Source organism: Camponotus vicinus, unplaced genomic scaffold, assembly GCF_025532165.1.
Source record: "Camponotus vicinus isolate PSW18456_S1 unplaced genomic scaffold, iyCamVici1.0 SCAF_12, whole genome shotgun sequence".
Taxonomy (NCBI): domain Eukaryota; kingdom Metazoa; phylum Arthropoda; class Insecta; order Hymenoptera; family Formicidae; genus Camponotus; species Camponotus vicinus.
In genome coordinates, this window is record NW_028141948.1 from 9245974 (window position 1) to 9272557 (window position 26584).

The 26584-nt window shown below is 31.7% G+C and overlaps 1 protein-coding gene across 3 annotated transcripts; it reads right to left on the reverse strand.

Moving 5' to 3' along the window:
• Positions 1–291: 291 nt before the first annotated feature.
• Dh44 (corticotropin-releasing diuretic hormone 44) lies at positions 292–25854 on the reverse strand. 3 transcript variants are annotated; one of them, XM_083084677.1, is made up of 4 exons: positions 8556–8724; positions 4812–4988; positions 2359–2694; positions 292–2141 (listed from the first exon to the last, which is right to left on the reverse strand). In XM_083084677.1, the coding sequence occupies exons 1-4, from the start codon at positions 8652–8654 to the stop codon at positions 2112–2114; spliced, it is 642 nt and encodes a 213-aa protein (XP_082940803.1). In that variant the 5' UTR covers positions 8655–8724; the 3' UTR covers positions 292–2111. The 3 variants fall into 3 exon arrangements, with proteins under 3 accessions (XP_082940803.1, XP_082940805.1, XP_082940804.1); XM_083084679.1 differs by lacking the exon at positions 8556–8724 and adding an exon at positions 18483–18582 and having other exon boundaries at positions 294–2141; XM_083084678.1 differs by lacking the exon at positions 8556–8724 and adding an exon at positions 25435–25854 and having other exon boundaries at positions 297–2141.
• Positions 25855–26584: the final 730 nt, after the last annotated feature.

The following is a 26584-nucleotide window of genomic DNA, read 5'->3' on the forward strand; positions in this document are numbered from 1 at the left end:
GGATTACCATCTTCATTCGCTAAAAATGATTGGAATATGTTATTCCAAATGTATAACTGTGTAATAATATTATGTAAACATCTCGATAATGAATAAAAACTTTTTTAAGAAAAATTGTAAGATAAGATAATTATATATGATCGAAAATGATGATATTGTTATATATATATGTCCACTATCCACGATTCTTTTTATAATGTATAGGGATGTATGAAAAGGTATTCACTAGCTTTAAACAAAATTTATTATTAGTTATGCATATCACACAACTCAATATTTTTATTAACTGTCACTGATTCGAAATCATAATAATAAATTAATAGTTGATGTTCTAAGAAAATTATATGTTTAATTATTCGATATAAATAAGTAATTATCTATCGCGCTACGAAATCTATGCGCAATATACATATTTCAACATATTTATAAATTATTTCTTGACAAATATATTTTTACATTATATATATTGGTTTTTTTAATGATGAAAAATGTTTTGAAGAAAGAGTATCTCGATATATTCTAAGTTCTATATATGATATAACACTGAGAGATGGATTATTGAAAGAGACTTAATAACATTACATTTTTGAATATTCTAAGATCGCATTTTAATGAAACAGATTGAAACAATTATAAATTCTTTTTTTTATATTTTTGTGTGGCACAATCATATCATGTCGAATATTAAATAATTATAGTAATAATGCATATACACATTTTATTTGCTATATTTTCCGCAACACTTTCAATCCCGTGCATTACTTTAGACACTGTTCGATAATCGCTGCTTTTGTACTCTTGTTACGATAAATAACAACTGAATAAATATACAAGAAGAAACAATCGTATAGTTTTCAGTAATAAAAATTAAAAAAAAAACAATCATACAATTATCAATAATTAAAATTAAATTAAATTAAAAAAAGCAAAAACAAGATACATATAAAACTGTTTCTAAATTAGTATGCAGAATACATTTGTTGTACTTTATTGATCTTATCATGTATTATAATAGTCTTCTCTCAACATTAAATAGTATATCTGATTTCCGGATCCTTTTATAAGATTTAGCTAATTCGATTTGTGGACAATTTCTTTGATTAACACACTATGCAGAAAATAGACGTTCAGAGTTGCAAACTGCAGATACATACATCCCAGACAGCACACATGTCCAAAAGACATCTAAAAGACGACTTAAAGACGTCTTAAAGTCTTTTAGACATCTTTAAGACATCTTTTGGCCTTTTTGTGCTGTCTGGGATGCAGCCGAGTACCTTTCGCATCCAACGATCGACGCTGGTACATATGAGAGGCAATATCGCTCTATCGATATAACAAAGTATTTGTACATTCACATAGAGATTGGCAAAAGTAAAATAATAAGTTTAATCAACTCATGTCGCTCTCTTACATCGCGTTGTCTTCAAGTACAAGTGCGAATAATAGATAAATGCTGCGGATACAATTAAATACATACTAACGATAAGAGGAACGGGGGATGTTCTCTGCGAAATAGAAGAGCTTAGACAAGATCACAATGTATAATACTGCTTCGTTACACCTTTCTCCATGTCCGAAGAAGCTAAGATATAGAAAGGAACTAAGTAGCTCTTGGATAAAGTTCTCAAATCTTTGCACGTTTGTTTGAAGAATGTTACGCGCAATGGTCACAAATTTGTCATACATTATTGTACGCATCTTCGAACAATACATTTTTCACGATTTTTTATTCTTGCCAAGCCAAATGCAGGATTATGCCTTAATATATTATGACTAACTCAATAAATAAACGCTAAAATTAGTAGAATTACATAGAAGAGAATTATCGAAATTATTATGCGCAGAATATTTCGATTTTTTAATCGTTTGCTCGTATCTCTTATACACGCTCATTCGTAAAATTTAAATATTTTTTACACTTGTATCGCCTGTCTCAATTGCCGTCATTCGTAATAAGATACTTGTCACGCGAGAAATATGGATAAGAAAAAACAAGGATAAATTGATAAAATAACTTATTACAATAATGATGATTGATTAAAAGTCGCATATAGCAATAAAGCTAAGATATCGGATCTGGAGTTTTTCTTCGCTGGTCGAGGACGCGGTTACAACAGACGTAGTTCATTAGCCTGCACCTGAAAGATTAACATTAATATCAATATATGCTCTTGTACAATATACAATTCTAATCTTTCGAATTAATCTTTCTCTATAAAACCAATCATATCGACGATCTGATCTAAGAATTATAAATTGACAAAACAAAGGAGCTTATTTAATCATTTTTTAACGTCTCCTGAAATGAGTCGAAAACAAGGAATAAATTTAAAAAGATAAATAGGCGACTCGTACTCTGGTCATCTGATCGTCTTGCGATCCGCGAAACAACGGATCATCCTCTTCGAGCCACTCGATTCTGTTAAACTGCAATGGCCGGTTCCGATCGTTCCTCGATTTGTCGGATCTCACGATCTTGCCAGTATCCGATACCGGCACCGATCTCTTGCCAATATTCTCGAGGAAGCGGCGATTTTCTTCGATCTGCCGCTGGTCCCGTTCCTGCTTCCTACGAGCCAGCTCCAGCATGACTCTGTTCCTCAACACATCCAAGTTGTTGACGATCGACAGGGATCCGATTCTCTTGGCGCGCGACACGTCCGATCCGAGCTCGTTGCCCAGTATCTCGTTCTACGTGTGACAGATGTAATTAATCCTTAAAATATTGATACATTAGACAGAATACAAACACATTTATCGATATAATCTATTGTCCATTAAAACAAATAGTCTATCATCAAAATGAATTTTAATTAATCGTGCATAAGAGAGATATAATTGTCTCAGTTTATAAATTAATAAGATTTCCTCCGATGTGATTAAAGGTTTTTAAATACAGCTATTAATATTTAGTATTAAATATTTGAAATAATAATTCTTTTCATCTTAAATTAAAGCTAATTATAGATGAATTAATTGTAAATGAACAATTAATTTAATTCAGATTAACCGTGTATTTTATCGAATGTTTTCGCAAAACGATTTTCCTCTAAAACTGGCTCTCTTTCTCTCTTTCTCTTTTTCACTTTTGATCGCACAAAATATTCAATTTATATACAATCTCGTCATCGCGAGCAATTGCAAATTTTGCACGATGCATAATGATATCCGAAAATGCGATTCTTCGAGACAAAGCTCGCAAGAGAGCTTTCAACTTACGTTGCATAATGCACTGAACCGGAAGATGCGCAGTTACAGACTTCGCGAAGAGCAAATAATGAATGTCACGTGAATAATGGGACTCCATCATCATCGTGTCGTAGTGTATATATATTTTGACATAATAATGCTTGAAATGCAAATAAAAAATTGCAATTTGCAAATTCTTCAAATTGTTTTTAACGGTACTTGAAAATTTTCCATCTACTCTGTTTTGTCTAATCTCTTTAAATCACACGTTTGATCAAAGAAAACTACGTGTATATCACATTTGTTCACAAAGAGCTGCTCTTAGACAATTTAATAATTCGATTGTGTGTTCACCACAACAAGAATTCAAGTAACGTATAAAGGAGATTCGAGATAAAGAATAATGTCAATGCGATATCATCATGTACGTAAATATACAATCTTTTATGCTATAACTAATTTTCTTGAAAATCAGTTGCTTCCGAAGAGGAAACATGACGAATTTATTTTTACGCAATGTTGACAAAAGAATACATATTTTATATACGATGCGCATCTTTTCACATTCAATATTAAAATGATAAAGTGCGCGTGGAAGATGCAATAATATAAGTAATATTTCAATTTTTACTCCTTCAGCAAAGTATGTGTAACGAAAGTTACGAATAAAAGAAGGCACTTTTGATCCTTGAAGCTTTCAAAAGTTATCCGCTTCGAAATAAACCGAGGAAATCATACAGGATGTCGCAGAAAATAAGAAGGAGCGCAAATCCTACGTAATCCTACGTGAAATGAGATCTCCTACGTATGTGCATCTTTAAACTAGAGAAAGGGAACATCTTCATTCATGAATCTCTTTCGATTTACTCTTGTTTACGTCATTTTACATCATGCCAATGCGAAATCAAAGCGCTTACTGTGTATCTCTTGCGTATCTTGTAAACGTGTGTGTTATCTATTTGTAGCGCGGATACTGCTAGTCGATCCTGTACATAATTAACAATTCAAAACGTAAAGCGTGCCTGTGTAAACTAACCGAACGATCCGATATGTGTCTCATGTCGATACAATAGTCCTTACATTTGGAATGTTATTGTTGTTTCGTAACAAACGTGATTTCCGCGCGGACATGCTTTAACGTATTAAGGATTTATCGACGGATTATTGACGACATTTCCTCTTATCAGTTCAATTCTTTATCTCAAAATACCACTTGTATTCTTTTGACTCTTTAAAGAATTCTAATTCTCTTAAAAAGAATTAAAAATATTTTTTTAATTCTCCTAAAAGATAATTCTTTCAATTCTCTTAATTAAATAATTTTAATTCTCTCTTAGAAGATATAATAATACAGAAACAAATTTTGAAAGATAAAGCACAAGAAATTTAAACGCATAAAATTGTTCGCGATAATTATCGGAGCAAAATTATAGAAATTCAATTCACCTCATTCTTTTAAGAATTATTCTTTTTTACTTTGTCCTCTGAAAAATCGAAGAGCATTTTTACGAATGCTTTAGACATATCCATCTTCGATTAAAAAGAAAAGAGCACGATTTTTACGTCATAATAACAGCGGAAATAAATGTCATGTATTATTTTGCCTGAAAAGAACATACCTCCAGTTCTGGTATCCTTTCATCCATCAACAGGAAAATTTTCGGACGATTATCCGACACATCTCTTCTCTCGTACGATGACAGAGGAGCGGAACTTGTGAGACCGATTATCGTCGTAGACGCCAGAATGCCGAGCAGTATCATCGTGCAGGAAGAATGTAAATTAACAACGTTCATCTGAAAGATAAACGAGACATACAGACGATAACCTATCGACAGAATACTTATTGCAGTAAGCCAGATTTTTTGAGTGGAAAATAATTTTATAGATATCGCTTTTTTCCTTATTTTCATAACATTCGTTCATATTAAATTGCATAACAACTTTATATTTGGGCGTATATTTCTTCACGCCGCGATACACTTTTATCTTCAACTTTTGCATCATATTTATGCATGGAGATAGGAGAAGTTCAAAGAAAAAACAATTGCAACAGATTTACAAATTAAGTCTAAATATAAGCGAATAATGATGAAATCAACAACAAATTTACGACGCCAGGTTATCGCGCGTAACTTTTTTTTTCTCAAGGCTCTTCCTATCTTCCAAAACCTACACGATCCGAGAACAAACATCCTTTTACCGGCTTTGTCCTCCGTCATCCATCACAAAATGATTCATGAGAAGGTGAATTTCAATGAAGGAGAACAGGTGAAAAGAGTTAGTTTGCGCGCGAGTTGTTGACGTGCCAACATCCGATAGATTTAAGCTTTCTATATCCCATAATTCGCGTTAAAGCACGCATCTCTCGACTACGAGAGAGACAGAGAGAGATAGGGAGAATTTGTTAAATTATTTTAGAAATTTGACGATCGAGCAACAACGTTTTTTTGCGAAACGCAGTTTCATAATAATTTGATACTTTGAACTCTTAAAATCTTTTTATTGCACTTGTAACACTATATTACATTATACACATGTATATAAAAAATAATTTTTTATTATATATGTATGTAAAAGAGTTTTTAAAGTTTCAATCTTTATGCATATTTTTCAATTTTTTGCAATCTTTCTATCTCTCTTGTCGAAAAAGATTATTTCAATTTTGTTTCAATTTATTTTTTTCATCTATACAAATAAGGCTTTTTAGACCTATCAAGTTTGACTTTAATAGTAGATTCTTATATACAAGTTTAGATAAATTTGTTCCAAGAATTCGAAACAATTTTTGAAAATTTATTATTCTTAGTCTATAATATTTTATAATTATTTCAAATTTTTATCGATAATCATTATTATCATATAAACAAATTCAATAGCAAAAGGATTAATGTAAAGTTACGATATTATTGAACATCATTACATACGAGATGATAAATATTTCTGCGAAATGTAGATGTTACCATCATCGTCGTCGTCGTGGACGTCGTTGTTGTCGTCATCGTCCAGGTTCATTAACACCGAAGGTTTAATTTGCCGCTCGTAATTTAAGGTTGCCGTCCTGCTTTTCAATTACCATGTTGCGAGTCGGTCGGCGACTCGATTCCAACAGCTTGATTCCAGCTCTCTCTACCATAATCTTTCCTTTCTAATGTTGCAAAGGTACGCGTCATTTTTAATTAACACCCAGGCAGAGATTGGTATCCCAGGGTGGATTAGATATCTTGTCATCAATGTAATTAGTCCCGATGTGTGACCTTTTTACTTGGCAACTTGGACAATTAATAGACAACGCGGACGTATAAAAGAACCAATGGAATCGAATAAACGAAATATATGGCACATCCTTTACATTTCTGTCACTTTGTTCAAAGTAAACCAATTCCTCTTTCGAGAAAAAAAGTCTTGTCGAGCATTCCTTTTTGAAGACTTGGAGACACACCGTAATTTCTCACTTTAAGACGTTAATGCAAACATGAGATACACCATTACGTTGTAGCAACGAAAATGTGAAGGTGAAAAAATTGAAAAGAACAAGGATTTTACAAAGAACAAACGTATAATTATTCCACGTTATATTACTAGTTCCTCTTTCTCGTAAGAAAAACGCCATCAATAAGCATATGTGTTGCTTTATTTTCACTGATTGACTACTAATGATTTACTGCATTCGTGAAAAAGGCAAATTTTCTTCGTGTTGTGTTTATATTTTCTTTGTGTTATGTTTATATTTTAAAGAGAATAAATATCATCATTTAATCGTAATAATCGCTATTGAAAATTTTAAGGACCGATAATGAAACACACTTGTAATGTAGAACTAAGCGATAATTTAATCAATGTGCTAGCGACGATTGATCGAACCATCAGTCATCGCACGCACGCGAGCGAAATTCCGTATTAATAAATATTGATTGTAATAGTGAAATATTTATCGACTAAATTAAATTTCAATATAAATTTAATAATTATATTAATATATATTGTGACACTCTATTAATATATTATTAAGATATTATGCAATATGATGAAGTCAATAATGTTAATTATAAAATTAATAATAAAATAATCAAAAGTAATGACTATTTAATAGAAATTATTTATTATTAATTAAAAAATTAATTGAAATTATTTATTATTAATTAATTATTTAATAGAAATTATAAATTTGATTAAGAAATAATAATTATCAATTCACCTTATCACAATTATCTCCCAATTCTTCAATCGTGATCGGTTTCAGTAGAAAAAGCCTTATCAAGTCAGACCAAAAGCCTTGGCAAAGTCTGTATAAAGCAAGATCTTTCGAATTGCCGAATTATTTAGAAAAGCGTCACTACATGATATTTTCCACTTCGTTTTCCGATACGCAAAATAAGGCTCGATGTAAATGCAAAGAAATTAATTTATTCGAGCGAACTTAATAATGTTATCGCGATAAATTGATACGCGAATGTAGATTGAATTACCTTCTCGTTTTCTGAATGACGGTGCGTCAACGCGTTAGTTTATGTAAGTGTCCACTAATTGAGTGGCTCGAACGAAATGAATTACGCGTGCAATAACGTGTCGTTAGGGATTGCCAATTGATGCGCAATCTTTTGGCCACTGATGCAATTCTTTTAGTAGCTTTCATTTATCGCTACTTTCCAACACGTTCGCTTTGAATCTGCGATGAGAGAAATATCCGGCAGTTCTGAGCGATAAAAATCCTTGTGTATTTTCGAGCGAAACTAAACGAGAATTCCTACAAGTATCTCATTTTTATGATAAATTTTATAGGCAACTAATACCTATGTATAGTTTATAAAACATACGTATAGCTTATTTTTACCTGCTTAAAAGAGATATGAACGAAACGCAATATTTTTGCACGTAAAGTCTAATTTTCATGAGCCTTCTTTCCTAGTTCGTTCAACTTCTTTCATTTTGGCTACTATGTTTCTCGTCATAAACTTACTTCCTAACGCGTACAAAGATTGCGAAAATTTTTCTTATTCTTTTATTAGCTCTTAGTTCGCATCAGCAGGATATTGGACGTGTGATTTTGCTCTTATACATTGTGATTCTTAGATAAACAACAATAAGAAATAAACAAATCGATATCTTTACGGCACATTTAAGAAAAAAATTTTTAACATAAAATTATTTTATAAGAATATTTTGAATTTTATATAAATGACGCAAAGAGAGAATTGCTATCTATTCGCGCATTTTGACGTTTCGAGAGTTTCAAAAAATTTATTTAAAGATATACGATTTTTTATAAACTAAAAAATTGACGCATTTCAAAAAATATTGATACTACGTTAGATTTGCTAATATTTTTTATTAATCGTTCGGGACATTCTTTATATACATACGTGCAACCGGCTACACCCAGTATCTTTACTAACACGTCTATGTAGACCGACGGTTGGAGTAGATACTAGCATCATCAATCGCAATGCGAATTTCATCATTAGATAAGCTCATCAATTCTGCCTCGTCAGAATTTATACGAGATAAAGATTTGCGCGGAGATAAACGTTTATATATTCATAGAGAGCGTGAACACCAAATGCATTTGTGTGTAACTCATATTAGATTTATGTCCTTAGAAAAAAATTCACGCAATATCAAACTTTGGAAATTATTGCCTTAATATTTATAGAATTTCCTTATTATTAACTAGAATTATTTATCATAAAATTATTAATTAAAATATTTTATTTCATACTGCTAATATTTAGCTGAATATAAATAGTCGCTATAACGTTAATATCGTCCGTTTAATTTAATCTGTTTGACGAAATTTACAACTCTCAAGCTTTCCATAAATATCGTATTAAACATAGGTATATATCGAACCGCAACTGCTGTCATGCGCTTTTGTATGTAACGTTATCGACGGATTGTCGATAAATACGTTTCGAATAAACAACAGAAACACACAGACACTATTAAACGTACATAATACAGCTTGTACGAGTCTAGAAATCTGTACAAATAGTGCAAACGTCCATGCAAAGTCGGTCCGCATTTTGCTTCCATTTGGCTGGCATCCTGTATTCTCGATTCATTTTGTCAAAAAGTAAATAGCAAGCAAGAAAAAGGTACTCGAAAAAACCAAAAAGATGGACGTCCTTTTTTACGAATAAATTTGTAATTCATGTGTAGCGAGATATTTTCTTCGCGAAAAAATACACCGGATAATTTATTATAAAAAAAATTATATATATATGTTCCAATTTTATCCTAAAACTATTTTTTATTTAAAACTATTAATTGTAAAACTATTAATTGCGTATTAGTACGTCACATAGTTTGTTTCTCGATTAATGAATTGCAGCAAAACAATGAATTCCGTCCACGCTAGTTTTATACGCAATTGCGACGCAATGTTATATTCCAACTTACGCAATTAACGAACTCGTTTCTTTTTGAGAGATAGAATGTAGATTTAGATAGACGTGTAATTCACATGTTATTTGCTTCAGGTTTTCAATTATGGATCATTACGAGCTCTATACGAGAAAAACGAATCCAAACATAGTAACAAGTAATTTAAAGTTATATAATAGCAGACAGTTGCAATGCTGGAAATATCCTATATTATATTATTGTCGAATAAATGATTTATTTTTTTCGATTTTTCATGGAGAATATCCATTCGCCAGAGTATTTTATAAAAGTTCTATATATAATATTATTATGATATAACGATATTATTCTTCGCTTTTCAATGAACTCTTGCGTGTCAATTATTACAGTGTTGCGTTAATATTTGATAGAAATATCGCGTATTATGACGTACCATTAATCTATCGAATTTTTTATTTTTATCATTGCGTGTCTTTGTTGAAACGAGCGATATGACGCGCCATTACCAATCGTAGTTACAAGTAGAACGAGTAAATTTGTAGTCGGACGTCTGAATACATCTCGCGCTTTAAAATGGTTGCTTCTCTGTAAATATGGTTATGATTCTCTACGCTTTTTCTCAACTAAGAATTTATAAATATAAATTGAAAGAAAGACTTTAAAACATACACAGAGGATCTTACAATCTTCGTACAATATTTTAATAGTGTATTCTACAGATAAAATAAAGTAAAAAATCTTGTTACAAAAATCTTGAGGCTGCAATAGTTTTTGAGCTGATAAAGGATCAAAATTTATCAATCGTGAGAGACTTAGAACTTGTGCGTTCAGATCTGTAATTATACATATGCGCGTACCGATCTGTCATCTGTTATTGATTTTTACAAATTAGGTAATATTTAGGATTTTTACTGCACAGCTGATTTTATTGTTATGTGTATAAATATTACATACGATAATTAATTAATATTAACGAATTATAAATATTTTATGTAAAGTATTTGATTTTCTCTTCTTAAATAACAATTAAATGATTGATTAATCATATAATCATTAATTTATCATATTTAAATGGAATTATTAATTAATATTTTTACATATTTAAAAAACGTTTATTTTTCTTTTGATTAGAGAAGTATTTGTGGAAATCAATTAATTTATTAACTATCTTGTAAAAATCAATAACAAGTGACAAGTTATATAAATAATTACGAGCCTAAGCATGAGAATTCTAATGCTGCAATCATTGATAAACTTTAATCATTTATAAATAAAAAATTATTGTAACCTCGATATCTTCATGATTTCTTCATTTAACCTCTAGAATACACTATTAAAATATTATACGGAGGTTGGAAGATTCTATATAATTTACTTATATTATTACTTTAATTATAATTTAATTACGATATAAATTGTCTCTTAATAAGCAACGAATAGAGTAATTAATCATTTAAGCACGATAACTTTCATTTGTTTTGAATTACTCGAATGCATTTTTTTCGTTAATCTCCATAAACGCGTTGTAGTATTTACGAATCAATTATAAGTGTCATCAACTTTGATAATCTATAATTTCGCGTTATACTCTGGTGCGGCAGCTTGTTTATCGAATATGAAGAAGTAAAAACTTGCGTCATTTTTTTTCTCTTTTCGCCGATTCTCAATCTTTCTTAGAGGCTGACATCAGTAAACAATATCGACGATGCGGAATGATTCGTTTATACTGATACTTACCTACACGAATCATCCGTGTTTGTTATATATATATTGAACTAACATAAGTTATAGCTTTTATATGCGACGAAGAACTATAACTACGAACGGAACATCGTATTTGCTCGAGAAAATACAACAATCTTCGAAATTTATTTTTAGCGAATGGATATGATTCATTGATTAATTAATTTTCTAATTATCGATGTGAGCATATTAGCAAACTGCAGCAGAATGTACTTTTCTCATGAATATGATAAATTGAAAATTGAGTTGTGCCAAATTTAAATGCTATATCAACAATTGACACGTGTTTAAATATTTACAATTTCCGAGAATCCAAATTTTCATGAGATTGGATATATTATTTATAAAACAGTACTGTTTATCTATATATTTTATGAAATTAAATTTTTTTAAATTGAAATACAGAAAAGTAAGTGATTTTAAGTTGTCGAGATGCGATTTGCAGAAACAAACGTTACGTCTGACGGATAATCGGCCGTGTCATGAATGGCTCATACAAATAACGAGAAAAACCGATTGTCATGACTGATTGTCTATTTCGATCTATCTGAAATTCTGATAGAGAAAATTCTAGCTGCGTCAAATGTCAAAAATTTCGCACGTGGATGTATTTGAAAGGACAATCTCAAAAAGTCGAATGTATTTTTAAAAGAAATTTATAACAAATTTTTCAGCACGATTTAAATAGCAGAACAATAGCAAATATTATAGTAAAATCAGAATTTTCAAGAGATACATTTTTAGAATAAAAAGCAATTGTTATTCGAATTGAAATATGAAAATTTGATCACAAATATATATATAATATATATCACAAACTTATCTAGATGATCGAATAAAAACGATACTTTACTTAGAAACTGAATTAAAATTTATTTACAAAAGAGGTCGGATGTTTCTTGGAATTTTACTCTTTGCGAACGGCTTTTACCTTTCACAAGGAATTTAGCAAAAATCGCTTTATATTAAATACATTAGTAAGTCTCTTATCTTACGCACCTAACTTTCTCTATCATTTCGAGAATATTCAAGTTTTCAAGAATATTCAAACGCTATTCACAAGAAAAAAAATCGTTTACGCAATACAACTGTGCATTGTCATTAAAAATTCTTTGGCTTTATATTTCATTCTTATTTTATAATCCAGTAACGTATACAAAACAAAGCTGGGGATATTTTATGCTATCTAATGTAGGTAAATACATTATCCTGAACGTGACGAAGATATTATACAGACAGAAAAGGTTAAACAATAAGATCATGCAGTATTTTAAGAATTTCAACACCGTGAAATCAGATAATTTTGCGAGATTCTAATGCTGCCACGTGTTACCGCATTTTTATTTGAGTTACATGTATTCTCGTAACTAAAATGAGCAAGAATATTTATGTAACTGTCATTTTAATGCGTAAAAATGTTACTGTAAAAAATAAAAAATATTTAAAGTCAATTTTGACATGTATGTGTGTTGCTTATTTCGTGAATATTAAAATTATCTTTAAAAAATATATAAGAAAAATATATTATTATATTAACAAATGTATATTATATTACATCATAGATAACAATTTTTTAGCAAAATACATCTCGGAATATTATAGAAAAGTGTAACATCAATTATCTCACGATATAGTAAGGATCATGTCTTTTTCCTTAATTGAAACAAAGGTAAATGGTGCGGACGTTAGTTTGGGCGAGCGAATTAAGATGTAAATCAAGGGAATAAAGATGAGGCGAATCGTTTAATGTGACGTTCAGCGTGATGTTCTAAAAAATGGCAGACTTATTCAAATGTCGCCGGCTTGTTGAAGTGTCAATGGAGTATTATTTTAAATAATAACACGATGACGTGTCATTTGCTACCTAATGTACTCGCGCGCAGATGACGTACTTATAAGTAGCTGCTTCTTTTATAAAATATGCTTTGCAATATAAAGCTTGCTTGTATGGTATCATGTCGTGATACAAGAAGCCGTCGTTTTATAAAGATAATTGTAATTTTTTTAATAATTTGATACTTTCACTGGAAAATTTTGCTCTGTAGAAATAAAATTTTGTATCTCTTCAATAGAAAAATTATACCTCTTAAGGAAAAAATAAAATTTCCTACAAATAAATAATAATTATATATACAGTATGCTATCTTAAATATAACAATATTATTAATAATGACGAGTAATATTATTAAAAAGCATTATTAAAAGTTTAAAACTTGTTAAAGCCTATTATAATTTTACTTTTTAATAATTGTATCATTTTTAATTCTCTTAATAATTATATATCATTTTTACTTTAATTCTTTTAATAATTATCTTTTAATAATTTTAATAATTTTTTTTATTATCATTTTTAATTTCTCTTCTAGAGAAGTAGATCTGTAGAGATTATATCAAAATTACATGTGTATCAAATAATGCCAACTAAATAAGACCGTTCTAAGCCCATCATCTATCACAATACGATTCGCGTATTAAAGATCTATTGAGCGAAGTAGCGCGCTCTTTTACAAAGGTACTTGGTTCATTCATCATTTAACTGGCGACACGCGCGATGCTGCCGCACTTTAATTCCGGAGCATTGCTTTAATGAGAGGCGATGCGGTCGCACGTGACCGAATTTAATTTAGCCGACACCTTCGAGATACCTTTGAGTAATTTTTCATCTACCCTGTTCTCTCTTTTCTCGGCTCTTTCTTTTCTTGTCGTACAACGATGCGTACTGCTAGGTATGATTTACACGTACAAAACCCTGATTTGTCTCTCACCACATCTTATAACTCACTCGTTAAAAAAAGGTTTTAAACTCGCTCGTATCATCCTGATAAGTAACTTGTCTGTTTGCAAGATATATTCGTGAAGTATTAAAATTTCAATCGTGCATAATCGAAAAACTATTAGCGTGTCGCATTTATTCGAGAAACTCTAAGGGATGACACTTCGTATCAGCTGCGAATAGAACAGTTAATCCAGATTTAGATCGGTTACAAAAAGCGAGGAATCCGCTTAGCGATTATGCTTCAGCGAAGCGTATCATTGCGCGTATTATGTCTTCCCCTTTGCGTTTGATGTAAATGTCGACGGAGGAACTTAGGAAAATTCACTACGCGTGAGAAAGGAACCTTCCACGTCGTGGTTCGTTGAAGAATGAGTTAAGTCGGTCTGACAGATTTCAGCGGCAACTTTTCCCGACGTCTGAAATATCAGTTGAAGCTGGATTAATGAGTTTCTTCATTCTCTCGATTCACCGATCAGACGAGACGTAAAGTCATCGTTGCATCACGTCGCGCCATCATCTGTGTGTTCGAAGATAAATAACAAATGTCGGAAGCGCAAAGTTTGCAATTAATTATTAAAAGAAGAAACTCGACTGCTTCGCGAAAGTTAGGTGAGTATCTGTGAATGTTAACAGAGTTTGTTAATAGAACAAAGTCTATGCTGATGTTATATACGTATGTCTGAATCAGGGATAAAATGTTGGCCCGCATATTGCGTCCGCGGTACTAAAGTATATCCGCTTGGTACTTTGATGAAGCAAAATTCCACACGCGCTTGACCGCTCTCAGAAAGATAAACGTCACGGCTTTAACCAGTCGTGAGACAAAGGTACTCAAAGTCAGCTGTTGAGGTGAAACGGGATGGTAATGCGGAGCATGTCACCCCCACGTTTCGCGAAACACAAAAGCGCTTTATTTTTAGTCGCTGTAATAATGAATATTCTATGTAAATGAGAGAACAAAAAATTTTATTTGAAAATTCGTATTTTCCACAAATGCCATCAAATTCATATATATATGAATTTATAAATGAATTTATATATAAAATATTTACATTAAAATTATATAATTTTCTGTAAGTATTGATATGATTAAATATCGATAAGATTAAAAATATTGAAAATGTATTGAAATCAAATAAATAAGACTTAAATATGTGCGATTATAATTAATACAATATTAATATTAATATTAATATTAATATTAATGTCAACATGAACGTACATTTTATTCACCATAGCATTGATCACGGATTGAAATGAATGTGATGTTTGTGAGAAAACATATTGATTATTACACATATTTATTATATATTTATACATATAAATAGAATACTAAATTAAATTCTTCTTCCTTTTATACTTCAATAGCAGAAATTTGGAATAACACGTGGAGAAATGTTAAATATTAAATAATAATTTATATTAAATAAAATATTTTAAATTTAAATATTACATATCTCGACTTGCTTGTATCCTATGAAATAATAAATCCAGCAAATTTCTCATAGGAAATGTCCGCTTTTTATAATAACCGACATATTGGATTCCAATAAATAAAGTAATGAGAAATTAATCAATGACGTTTTTCTTTTTATTTTCTTCCCTTTAAATGTTAATGCGTAAAAAGGATAGTTTCCTTTAGAAAAATTTTCTCAAAGAGTCGTTTCTTTCTCTTTTTCCCCAAGTTTATTCAATTATTTATATATATGTGTACATATACAATATCATCTCCAAAAAAGCTGTGCGATAAGCACGTATTGACAAAAAAATATATTCTCATCTATGGTAATTGAAATCAATTTCTCGTGTAAATATCACGTAATTCGATGCATTTGTTTGGCCGTTATCGAGAAAATTGTCGTTGCAAGAGAACGAATCAATCCGCATGGACCACGTATCACGCACACGTGCAACCATATAATATGTTTTCCTACGAGTTCGTATATAATAAATTTTTCTCTCTCAATATTTTCTCCTTGCACACGAGAACGAATCAATCAATCGCTCTCGCTCTGGTATTTCAACACAGATTTATCCGCGCTTTTCATCTCGTTCGCTCGTTGTATTCGCCTGCACGAAGGAAACCTTAAGAGGCAGTAATTCGATGCGTTTTCCTCTGTTTTGTGAAAAATATGCGAGCCTGCTTTTATAACGATGACGAGATACTCGAAGGGGAAATTGTGAGGCAGGAGGGTGTATTTTGCCGGTCAAAAATACAAGGCAATCAGGATGCAACCTTATGCCATAGGTCGACGATCGTGTAAATATAACCGGACACAAGGTAAACGAGCCCTGTTTGAAATTATTTTCATCACGGTGTCTCGGATTTCCTAATCTATGGACTATATCGAAGCATGCTAATTAACTTGTATTAAATAAAAACAGCTAAAAATATTTAAGGACTATCATTAAGGATCAAGTTTCAAGAGAATTGAAAATAAAAAATCTTGCTTGAGATTTATAACGTTAAGTGGACTTCTTTACTTTAATAAATTTTAACTTTTGCTGCTGATTCGTAAAAAAAATTGATGTTATATATTTTAGGAATCGAAGAAACAGGAAAATGACATCCTGATTAAACTTCCTAAAGATCCAACTCTAAATTGGCAAAAAAGAGAGAGAGGAAAAGAAAATTAATAGAGTGAAAAAAGAACTTAAAATGTTTTCAACGTTTTTGTCGTGTCTCCTCTACACGCTTTCTCGATTGCACAATCAAGTAAAAAGAGAACAAAAAAACTCTTGACTATTATAATGCAATATTAGAGAGAGCATGCGATTAATTCGTTAGCTGCACCGATTCAAGCAATCCTGATAAATTATGAGACACGAATAAAAACCTCCATTTTTTTCTATAGCGTTAAAGGAATGCAATATCGTTCTGTCCTTTATATTAAAGGGAATATTAAATGCGAAATATTAAATATCGGTGTTGAAAAAAAAGACTTATTTGTCGTAAATTTTGCCCCCATGCACATCTCAATACGCCTACCTACAACTCAAGTATGGAAGTTGATGCATCGTAATAGCAATCGAGGCTCGCTATAAAATCCGCTCGCTGTGCCTTTAATTCGAAATATGCTCGTCATCATTTCCATATCGATTATCTGTTAACAGCGGCATTACATACAAACATTACAGATGTACAGATGCACTTCATTCCCATGACGCCAAACGATTCGCCTCGTAAAATGATGAGTAAGGGCAGGATCATCACTTTAGCATCGTATGTTCAACGTCACAATTTGATTTGCGATAATATGACAACAATTTTTTACACATTTCCTCGCAACGAGCGATAAACCTTTATCGTTCGCTTTAATACGAACGAAATCTCTTCCCTTGTAAGAGCGTACGCAAAAGAAGAGAAACAATTTTTACAATTTTACTTGTAAAAGATGTAAACACGTAGGCAAATAAGAAGGTAAATTCACGTAAGCACTATATGGTATGAGACAAAGTCATATTTAAATAATATTGCGCAAAATATTTCGTTAATTAAATTTTCGTTAGTCAAATTTTTATTTCAAAATTGTTAATCTTGATATTTTTTTATCGGCATTTTGCTCTAAATTGATAATTGAATTAAAATATAAAAAGGTCATCTATTAAATTAATAAAAGTAATTTAATGAAACCGTAAAAATAGAAATTAAAAATTAACATTGTTGAGAAATATTACGATCGTGAATTTGGATAACAATTTCTGAAAATTTCTCGGCAATAATTTCATCGAAATGTGAAATTAAGGAAGTAAAATTAAGGGTAATGTCGATACTAAATCATCCTCTTTAGTACGTACACTGTTATTAGACTGGTCATTAAGTAGTGTTCAGTGAACGATAAGGTGTTCTCAGATTATTATTCAATTGGAGTAACTAACTCAATCACCTCGCAATAATGATAATTCAATAGAAGAAGAATAAGTGATAATTAGTGCACATTCTTAAAGATAAAGATCTAATTAAAATCGGTGCTGCTGTCTTTCTATTGCGCCGAATAGTAATATCGTTAATTAGAAGATACGACATTTTCGAGAGTAATCGGGAAGTGATGTGTCATATAAAAAAATACGTAAAATTATATATATATAATTTTAAAAGTTAAAATCTCTATTATTAAATTATTAAATCTCTAATTATTATCTCTAATTATTATATATATAATTTTAGTTCTAAGAAAAATAATTTCTCCCCGAAAATTTAATTTTTATATTTTATAAATTATTTCTTTCTCTCTCTTTCTCTCTTTGACTCCTCTCTTTTCGTAATATTATCAAATCAAATTGTCATCTATGGATATCTTCCAGATATCTTTTCGAGAGATTCTTTCTTCATGAAACGTAAGCATAAATTATTATCGCGAACGTGATGACAATCACAAATGATAATTTTAATCCTATACAATCATACCTTGCACGGTAGGGTTTCCTATGCGAGCTGGTATTGAACTTGTCATTATCGCTTGTCGTTCGTCGATGACACTGGGAAAGTTACGGAGAGCGGCCATATCCCGAGCACGAGCATAAACGTCAAGATAGCGCGATTTCAGCTCTTTGGCGCCGGTTAGGCAGATAAAGCTGCGCCAAGCGCCGGCTTTAGTGCCTAGCAGCAGCAGCCTTCGGTGTGTAATTGCTTCTAATTTTATACACTTTTATCGTTTATCGTCGCCGCCGATTCTTTTTCCGTCCTCGTCCGGAGCTACGCGTCGCCGTCGATAGCCCCCCGGTCCACACCGCGCGTGATTCGTATTCGCGATAAATCTGCGTAATAGTGGCACGTGGTACCCACTGTACACACGGGGTCAGTATTGTCTTAACACATGAATCCGTACGCGTATCGAGATGTATTCGAGGCGTGATTCGTCTCTAAATATTTGCACGTCATGATTATTAATTATTAATTATATAGAGAAATTTTTAATTATTAATTATTAGGGAAATTTAATTTTATATTGATAATTTTGTATTAATAAATTTATATTAATATATTAATAATTTTATATTAACATTACTTTAATATATCAATATATATATATCAATATAATAATTTTATATTAATGATAAAAAATAATGAAATTTTTTCCTATTAATAATTTTATTCTACCTTGAGACAGCGTTAATGTTTCTCAAATAACGATCATGACAAATATTTAGAAACGATATACACATGCCGAATACGCGTCGATACGTTTAAATTCATATGCAAAGGCATTTCTGACCCGGTGTGTACCACTCTGTTCTAATTACATATCGGTGACGACGAAATCATCAGTCTCTCGTGCAAAAATCATCCAACCAACGCGACATTTGTCGCGAGATAACAATTGCTAACTGCTAATGCGATACAAAAAGCTTTATTTTCATATAAACTGGAACGTGTCATTTTGCTCTCTTATTTACGCAAAACACGTGCCTTAAAAAATCTCAATAGAAACACGAGAGCGTTCGCACATGTTTAAAATTCAAACAGTGTGTTTGTATCTGTAAATAAAAAAAAATCTCTAAAAAGCATAAAAATATAAACTCTCTGCAAGCAACGCTTTGTAGTGGAAGCAAAGGATTATTCGTACAAAATAGTAAAATACGTATCGTTCTTTCACTTATGAAAATAAAAGATTGTGCTTCTCTACTTTTAACTAGCAACAGCATTGGTTATCTTGGTATATCTTGTTGCTTCGTTACCAATATACGTAACATAAAACTCGTTTGTATATTGTATTTTACTCCTACAATAGATCACTCGGAAAAAATTCTACAATAAAATGTATCTTTAATAATGCGTTCTACATTCGAAAAATTTTCAAAGTTCTACAAAAAAAAGTCACATTTCTGCAAAAATATATTAATCATTCTATATTAAACATATAATAATTTTTCTCTATTTTTTGGAGTTTTATTATATGATACAATGATGTGGCATAAAATTAAAATTCTTTAAATCTTTAGTTCTGTTCACAGATGATATATAGCTTCGTTAGTGAAAAGTAGGTCAATTTGTCCAACAACATATATGTAGTCATATGCAATTAAATTAAATTAATTAATTATTTAAATATTTTATAAATTATTTTATATCTTTTATGTCACTAAAGTTGTATGTATGTGTGATAATATTTATGAGGTGTTACGTTATCATTGATAATTTTAATTACACTTATATGCCTCGATACGAATTACTTCAACCGAATTTACCATCATTGATTCATAGTAATGCGTTTGGAAAATCAGTTAGCCGATCGCATCGCTGATGATCTGTGTGGTTATTAGGCTTAATAAGCTGCGGCAGTTCGATTATCTGCCCCTTCTGGACGCACGAATTCGGTAGATTCGAATTGTAAAGTGATTAATCCGTATAAATCTTAATGCAATTTTCTACCTTGTAGCTTAATTTGATGGAGAAAAATTTTGTTTAAATTTTCAATATTTTTTATTCTTCTTCATTCTTTTTGTTTTATTATTTTTTATAATATGTACATTATAATATCCTCTGTAGTAAATTACGTTTCTAAAAACTACACATTTTGCGCAGCTTCTTTTATATTTTAATATTTTAGATCTAATTGTTAATTAAATTTCTTCAAATTTTTAATGCTCTTGTAATTCTTTTCGCATAAAGCGATGACTGGAAGAGAGAATCCACATTTCCTATGTATTTTCTTATTTTGTATTATCATATTATTTTTACAATATGATAATAAAACGACATGTAACGCTAGCAATGTCTCGCCCGACTTTTAAAGATGTACTACGAATTGAAGTGGATTTACAATTTCAAAGAAATGTTCCAGGAAAAACTGAAAGTCGACAACGGGAGAAGAAATCTAAAAGAAAGCTATCGAAATTATAAAATGAATCATCGTACACGTATGTATCGTATTCGATCCAAAGATATCAAACTAATCTTCGCATTCATGAGATGCGGATGATATCGGACCATGAGAGCATCGCACCAACATCCAATCAAACAGAAACTCAAAGCTCGTCCTGGGTTTCGTTACACGATATACTATCTCTAGTTCAATGCAATATCCGCGAGAACGATGAGAATACAGATTAAAGTTTTATATCCCGACCTGGACGTTAGACAGCCGTCTGTTAGATAATAGAACGATGTGTAATTCTAGCGGCATAATGTTTCATCGCCCATTGAGTTTTACAAGTGTATTGCGAATTGAAGCGGATTTACGTAGTGAATTTAATGTAACGTTCTAAAGAAATGTTCCAGGAAAATATCAACGGAGGTGTATTATTTGGATAACATTGTCGTAATAAGCAAGAATAGACAATCTGACTCGCATAGAAAATTAATGGACTGATACATTTAACATCAATTCTCGGATAAGAGTTTCAAAAGGATTAAGTAATCCCAACAATTCGCGATTATAAATTTTTCGCATTTTTTAAAATATTTTATAATTTATAATTTTTTTATATTTTTTATCATAAAATAATATTACGAAAATTCCATTTTCTCTATGGTTTAAATCTATCTGAAAATTTGCAAATATTAAAAAGAATATAATTTCATAGAAGAATCGTTTCAATACGACATGAAGAGAAATAAGAAGTTTATTTAAATCTATTAGCTCTTTGACATATAATTGTTTGGGAGGAATGAAAGATTTACATCAATTTGTATAATTCACGTTAGAAAACGTGCTGGAAGTTAAGACAAGAGCGAGAATAATTTTGTTATGTCCGAGCTGTCAGAACCGGGCACATTGTCGACGCGGAACAATCGCCATGTTCCACGCACGATTACTCGAGAGGTTCGCACGGTAGTTATCTACTCGTACATGTCGAATGGGAAATCGATCGTTTAACGTGCTCGAAACTTTCAACGAGAAAGAGAGTTCTGCCGTGGATTGTCGTCCACGTCCATAGGTAGCGGGCAGCCGAAAGAAATTCGATTAACACCGCGATACAGAAACGTTCGTTTCAAAATGTCACTCGCGCCAATGATTACACGAATTGCAGGCAATATTGAATGTACCACGAGCTGCCGAAGCGACGTGCTAAAATTTCAATGAAAGCTCGATAATCATATCATTTAACTCGATTAACCAACTTTAATACTTGAAAATTTAGAGACTCCCTTTAGAAACTTGACAACTTTTCGTATAAGCGTATAATAATATATATATGTGTTCGTCATCTTCAAAATTATTACAAGTTTGAATAAGAAACGTCATAAAAGTCAAACAATTAATTTAAATAAAAGCATAAAATGTTGTTTTTATTTTTCACTTTCCGTTGTATTTTTATATCAAAAAATATAAATAAAGATATATTAATACATAATAAATATAACTGATTAATAATTAATATAATTCAAAGTATACAACTATGTAAATACAACTATGTAAATTTTACAGAAGAAATAATACATAATTAAATATATATTTTATATTCACAAAAAACTATTTATCAATTATTATTAATTATAAGCAAAAAGTTCCAAGTATGAGAATTATTCTGCGAAAATTATCTAATGAACAGGATAAGAACTCTCTTCATTTAATAAACAAACTAAATCGCTGTATTTTCGTTGTATTAAGAAAAGTTCCTAAACTCATAACATCTAATCGCAAATTTTACGGGGATAAACTTTCTCAATTTATCAATATCATTAAACTGTCGTAAAGTTTGATCAATAAGATAGATATGATTTTGTAAATCTTAAATTTTTTTTCTTCACGTGGTATTATTGCGAAACTGTAGGAAACATATATGTATTTTTGTTTTCGTGCAACAAGTGTAATGTTTACACTTTGTAATTAAATTAAACTTATTTACACGTAATTTCATTGTAACATAATATTTCGCGCTTCAACCTACTTGCAAAATATTAATGAATGAACTAAATAGATTGTTATGAAACTTGCGTGTCTCTCGGCATTAGCATATTAATTAAATTCTATGTATCCCTTGTGTCAATTGTGTCGAAAACATCGGTCAAGTGTATTCAATGATCAATGGGCCGTGTGAGATAAACGAAATCGCATAGTGTAAATATATTGAATGCGCGCTGCGATTTATCGCTCACCGAATCACGATTACACGGCGCGGGTTTTGATAGAAAAAAGTGGCCCTTTAGACAAACGAAATTTGTGTAAACGCCTGGGCAGACGTGAAGAGAGAGCCGAACCGTACCGTAAAAGTGGGATCGAAAAGTACGAGCGAGAAATAGCTAATAACGAGGTAGAAGCCGTGAAGCGATGGTGAAACGAAGCGAGACGTATAAATCCCGAAACCCGGGATAAATCGCGACGCAATATCGAAGGATCCAATATACTCGATATATACCCGTCGAAGCCATAGCCGCAGGTTTGTTTCCCTTTGGCTCTATTCGTTCAAAAAAAAAAGTTTGATGTCGAACGCTTGTTTTATTATCGTGACGTTTATCGTCTCGCGGAATTGTACTGATCCGCGCATTTAATCTCGCTTATCAAACAATTATGGCACGCCCGTAAGAGCGTGATAATGATTCACCCATCAGCTGTTGACTCTAACCTCCGAATATAATTCCCTAATCGTAATTTTATCATATTAACTGTTGGTTGAATTAATATCATATAATTAATTACAATATATATGTACGCGTAACATTAGGTATATATATATAATTAGATGTGAAATTAAATAATATTTGTAGTTAATAATAATTATTAATAATTATGTGAAAGAGGAATATATTAATTTCTAATCTGTACCGATCCCGTGATATATATTATTATTATATTAGATTTATAAAATTCATTTTTTAAAAATCTTTCCATGCAATCGAATAAACAATGAAATATTTAATAATATCTTATAGCAATTTTATCGTACAAATATCATGATGTTATGCAAGCTTGTTCATTTAATGTGTTGACGTAATAAAATAATGAAATATTGAAGAAACATTTCTCTTGCCGATATGTATGTACATAAGACAGATTTCTTTTATAAAAGAAATATAAACATACTCGGAAAATGGATGCGGGTCCAGCCTTATTCATAGAGGGTTCAATTTGGCAAATAAATGGCGACATTAATTCTCGAGTAGGAAACGTCATCGTAAGTGAATAGATACATATGTAAAAGAATTATAAAGAGACATAGAAAAATAAACATGGAAATGGCAAATAGGATGAATAAAACGGAAAGACGAGGAAGACAAGGAATATAGAAGAATTGTGAAAGAGAAAAAGAGAGAAGATGAAAAAAAGTACAAAGAAGGAGGATGTTTTTAGAAGATGTAAAAGAATCATATATAAAACGAATTATTTATGTCTCTGAAATTAAGTAAGAAGTAAGTTACATACACGTTCCATTTCCTACTGATTCGATATTTAATTCTATTTCACGGATCACTGCGTACAAAGCCCTGTTGCGCTCTTATAATTGCAATTAAATATGGTATTAATTGATAATACTGTAATATTGATCCATAATATTAATTGGTTGATATTACAGACACACATGAGCGCACTCTTTGTGTTTGCATATAATATTTATATATAATATTCGCTGTGATTATTCGCTGTGCTTCGTAAAACTATGTACACAGAAAATTTAATCAAAGTGAATCCGCCCGCGACAGAGCGGACGACGCGCGAGACACACAATGATAAATAATAGACCTGTTCTCCGCGGGCAGCGTTTTCAATTTTCGCATAAATCAGAATTAGCGCGCGCATGACGCTAAATTAATATCCAGATACTTTTGACTCGCGGCGTTAATATATCGATAAAGTGTAAAGGTTGAATTCGCAATAGACGCTGACGCGGTTTATCGGATTATCGCGATCGATCGGTGTAAATAAATTTTATTATTTATGCTACACTTGCGATAACAAATGTTCAAATCGGCCGATCGTAAAATAGCATATGTAAACGACATACACATTTACATATGTATGCACAGATTTGTTTTGGCACTATTATTGAATCATAGATCGTTGGCAGAATTCCCAGATAAAGAGGAGCAATCGCGAACATCCAAACTACTTTCGAAGCCAATTTACATCAATTTACTTCTTTAAAGTCATCGTAACTTTTTGATTGTGACACGGTAAACCACTTATCGATAAGAATTGTAAACGAGATAAGAGAGCTGTATTGAAATTGACAAGTATGGAAAACAAATTTGTTTTCATACGGATAACTTTTATATCCCGCGCGAGATCACTCCTCTTAAATGTATACAATTGTACACAATATTAAATTAAATATTATATTAAATATAAAATTGATCAATGCCAAAAAAAGATAATGTGAAATAAGTTTAGCCAATTATTTCCCGAGAAGACGCAATCTTGGATCCTCCTTGAACGCGGTCGGAATAGAAGCTCGAAACGCGAAGGGAAGTCACTTACTTGTTGAATTTGCGGAGAATCCGTGGAAGAACCGGCCCGTGGAAGAATCCTGGATTAGTACTCTCTCTCTCTCCGCAATTCTTTGCCAAAAATAAAGGAGCAAGTGCAACGCGCGAGGACGAAACTCCTCTTCCCAAGATAAACGTGAAGCTATGCGAAGGGCGACTTTGCCGATGACTTCCGGCCCCGATCGAGTCCTCGATGTTGAAATCGTCCGAACTAAGGAGATGAGAAGAATGAAACCGGCGAAGAAGTGTGACAGAGCTCGACGGATAGCGATGACGGCCGTGGGGGTGACCTGGACAGGCGTCTTTAACAGGTGGCACGGCGGAGTTCCTCACTGTCCAGAGTGCTAACGACGTGTGACGTCGACGCCTCGGTGCGAGAGGGCTTTTATAGCCGGTCGGTGCCGCCGACTCGACTCGACCTCCACTCGGCAGTCTCTGCTCGACTCGGCGCGACCTTCCTGCCTGCTTGGAGACTTTCTTGGCCCTATCAACTGATTTGTCATTACACCCTCCACTCCTGAGTCCGCCACCCTCTTCTTTCTCTCTCGCGGTACCCCTCGCAACCACCGTTCGTCGTAGGAGGGAAAGGATCCATAAAGAGAGACGTGCGATTTCGTTTAACGATGCGCGCTCACCCCTAAATACTCTCCGTTCTCACCCCCTCTCCTCCCGATTCTCTCGCAAAATAATAAAGGATTGAATATCTTCCTTGTTTATGTCTTTTTTAACTCTACCTTGTGCCTTGTCGCGCTTTTATTTTAATATGATATCTTTTTACAAGCTTATATTGCTGTTGTTTAATAAATGACAGGCATTTGGAACTTTCTTTAAATTATTTTATACATATATATAATGTATATACAGCATTTAAAATATTTAATTATTATTACTAAATATTTAATTATTACTAGTTATTTATACGCTATATATTATTTAAATATTATTACATAGCAGTTTATAAATTTTCCTTCTCACTCATCTTTTTTATAATAAATAAAATATTAAAAACGAGTATCAACGTCAACGCGCGAGAAATGATGTAATTATGTAATTCAAGAAACTGGTCTCTACTCTCGAAAAAAATCAATTTCTTTCATTCATTTCGACATTATACAAATGAGGAAATTCATAGAGATCATTAG

What these genes read in the sequence shown, in the direction of transcription:
- Dh44 (XM_083084677.1), bottom strand. Translation starts at nt 8,654, where the DNA reads ATGATGAAATTCGCATTGCGATTGATGATGCTAGTATCTACTCCAACC. An exon ending in AAAGGATACCAGAACTGGAG is followed by an intron (nt 2,695 to 4,811) that starts GTATGTTCTTTT and finishes TGTCACACGTAG; the next exon opens with AACGAGATACTGGGCAACGA. An exon ending in AAGACGATCAGATGACCAGA is followed by an intron (nt 2,142 to 2,358) that starts GTACGAGTCGCC and finishes TTAATCTTTCAG; the next exon opens with GTGCAGGCTAATGAACTACG.